Genomic DNA, 2735 nt, shown 5'->3' on the forward strand with positions numbered 1-2735 from the left:
GATTCTCTAGCCAAAGGAATTTATAAAAGTTCTTCTTTTCTTTTTGGAGCCTTAAAATGTTGGGATTGCGGATAAGGGCCACATTCCACGGTATCTCCAAAAATAGTGGCGCACAGCCAAAGAGATAAAAAGTCTTTATGGCTTGAGGCAAAACCAACTGGGCTGTGAGGTTTGGAATGGGATAGTCTTGACAGAGTCAGACACAACTGAAGCGACTTAGCAGCAGCAGCAGCAGCAGTCTTGTTACAAGGTCAAGGGTGATGGGTGGGGAATATAGTTCTGGAGCTGTTGCCCAAGTGATTGAGTTATTGGTTCTAACTCCACAGATCCTGAGCCTCAGCAGTCACAGGCCCCGAGACTTTTCAAGGCATCTGATTTAATCCGCCTCCAGAGTGTACGTTGGCTGGTGGGTCCTCAGTGAAGACCACTGCCATATTGGCGACGGGACTTGCCTGACCATCACAACATCATGTCCACCGGTAGGACATCCCCAGAAAAGTGTGGCTTGTACATTGTGTTCAGCTGCCTCCGCGTGCCACAGCTGGTCTGCATCATCTCGGCTTTCTTCCTAGTGCTCGACATGGGGATTCGATGGGGGGACATAAGTAGCTGGATCATGTTCAGCTGGTGCTTCTGTATCATCGGTACGCTCACCATCGTCATACTGGAATTATATAGGTTCCCGACCGACTTTCCTTTCTGCTGGTACAACTTCTCCATCACCTATGCCTGCTATGCTGCCCTTATCTGCCTCTCAGCCTCCATCTTCTACCCCATCACCTACATCAAGTTCTTGCCTTATGATGCCACCCGAAACCGGGCCATTGCTGCCACTGTGTTCTCCTGCATCGCATGTGTGGTTTATGTCATGGAAGTGGCCTGCGTATGGGAATGCTACAAGCTCAAGGAGATCCCCTGCTTCGTGCACACCATGCCAGGCCTGCTGAAGGTGCTGGAGACCTTTGTGGCCTGTGTTATCTTTGCCTTCCTCAGCAACACCTCCCTGTACATAGACCAGCCAGCCCTGGAGTGGTGCGTGGCCGTGTATTCCATCTGCTTCATCCTGGCAGTTCTGGCCTTGCTGATGGACCGGGAAGAATGGGAGAACAGGCTGCCCATCTCCTTCCCCGTTTTTCATCTGGGACTGAACTTGCTGTCTATCCTCCTCCACTTCACTGCTCTGGTCCTCTGGCTGCTCTACCAGTTTGATGAGAAGTATGGCGGGCAGCCCCAGCAGTCCAGCGATGTGAACTGCATTGATAGAACTACCAACGGCATGTGCGCCTGGGAGCAGCGCCTGGCTGTGGCCGTCCTGACAGCCGCCAACCTGCTGACTTACATGGCCGACCTGGGGTACTGGGCCCACCAGGTTTCTGTAGGGACTGGGGGTCAACCCACAGACTCCTGATCCTCTCTGCTCACAGGAGATCTCTACTGAGCTCTGACATCCTCTGATACCCTCTTCCTGGCTCTCTCTCCCTCCTCACATCCTTCCCCATTAATCTCACTCTCTTTTCTGTTTCCTTCCCTCCATCTGCTCTGTCTCCTTCCTGTCTTATGTGATAGCCCCCATTCTCTTTTGCCTCTTTCTCTTGCTTCGCTCATCTTTTCTACATTTTCTGCCTTTACCCCCATTCTGACTCTCTTTGTTTTCTCACCTTCTGTGTCCTGACCACCTCTTCCCATCTTCCTTCTTCTGATCCATCAGGACTTGAGACTCCTTCCTCCTCTGCCCACCGCCCCCTCCCACCTCCTAAGGTGCTGACTCCACAGCACACAGCCCTCTGTGCAGTGGTCACACCCTGGGCCTCCAGAGGGGCCCCATTGCCAAAGGATGTCTGTCCACCTGGGGGTGCCTTAGTTGGTAATTGTCTGTGTGTTTTTTTGGAGAGTGGAGGCAGGTGGTAAGCAACTGGACACTCTCTCCTGGTGGAGCGTTGGAGGGTGGTGTGCAATGTGCCTCCCCTTTAAATTAAAAAAAAAAAAAAGTCTCTGGAGATCGGTAATTCCCAGTTGGCAAATTTAAAGCACAGACCCTGGGCCCCTTGTTCCCTGGGCCCCTGGGCCCCTCCTGGTGCTCAGCCCCACCTGAGATTGGCTCCAGAATTTTTGCAGGCTCACTAAACACCCACTCCCTAGAGGGCATCTTAGAGGAAGCCAGGGGTCAATACCTTCCATCCCAGCTATGCTCTGGGGAATCACAAAAGGAGCTGGTGAAGAACCCTAGGGTTGTGTTGGTGAGGGGCAGCCATGTGGCCCTCCTGCCTCAGTGATCAAAACTGCAGTCCTGCCTCTGCAGGGAGAAGAGCATGGGCCCACCAGCCTTAAAGTGATGTTAGCCTGCTTTTTTTTTTTTTTTTTGCTGTTCTTGTCTTTTTTCTGATTGGGAGGGCAAAAATTACTGGGTGACTCTGTTCTTAAAGGGGAAGCTTCTTTTCAAATTTTCTTGGGCAGGTTGTTTGGAGAGGGGAGGGAGTTGCTGTTCCCATGGTCAAAAGAACTGCATTGCTTGAGTGTGCAGTGACACACAGTTCTTCTTTTTTTTTTTATAAAGAATTTTTTAAAAAATTATTTATTGATTGAGTTTTCGCTGTGCTGAGACTTCGCTGTTGTGAGTGGGCTTTCTCTAGTTGCAGAGCACTGACTCTAGTGCACACAGGTTCCAGTAGTTCTGACACACGGGTTTAGTCACTCTGCTGCATGTGGGATCTTCCCAGACCAGGGGTGTGCCCTGC

The 2735-nt window shown here is 51.2% G+C and overlaps 1 protein-coding gene across 1 annotated transcript; it reads left to right on the top strand.

Moving 5' to 3' along the window:
• Positions 1-469: 469 nt before the first annotated feature.
• LOC104989436 (myeloid-associated differentiation marker-like) lies at positions 470-1884 on the top strand. Its single transcript, XM_010841116.1, has one exon. The coding sequence runs from the start codon at positions 470-472 to the stop codon at positions 1406-1408; it is 939 nt and encodes a 312-aa protein (XP_010839418.1). The 3' UTR covers positions 1409-1884.
• Positions 1885-2735: the final 851 nt, after the last annotated feature.

This window comes from Bison bison, unplaced genomic scaffold (genome assembly GCF_000754665.1).
Source record: "Bison bison bison isolate TAMUID 2011002044 unplaced genomic scaffold, Bison_UMD1.0 scf7180017864155, whole genome shotgun sequence".
NCBI classification, from domain to species: Eukaryota; Metazoa; Chordata; class Mammalia; order Artiodactyla; family Bovidae; genus Bison; species Bison bison.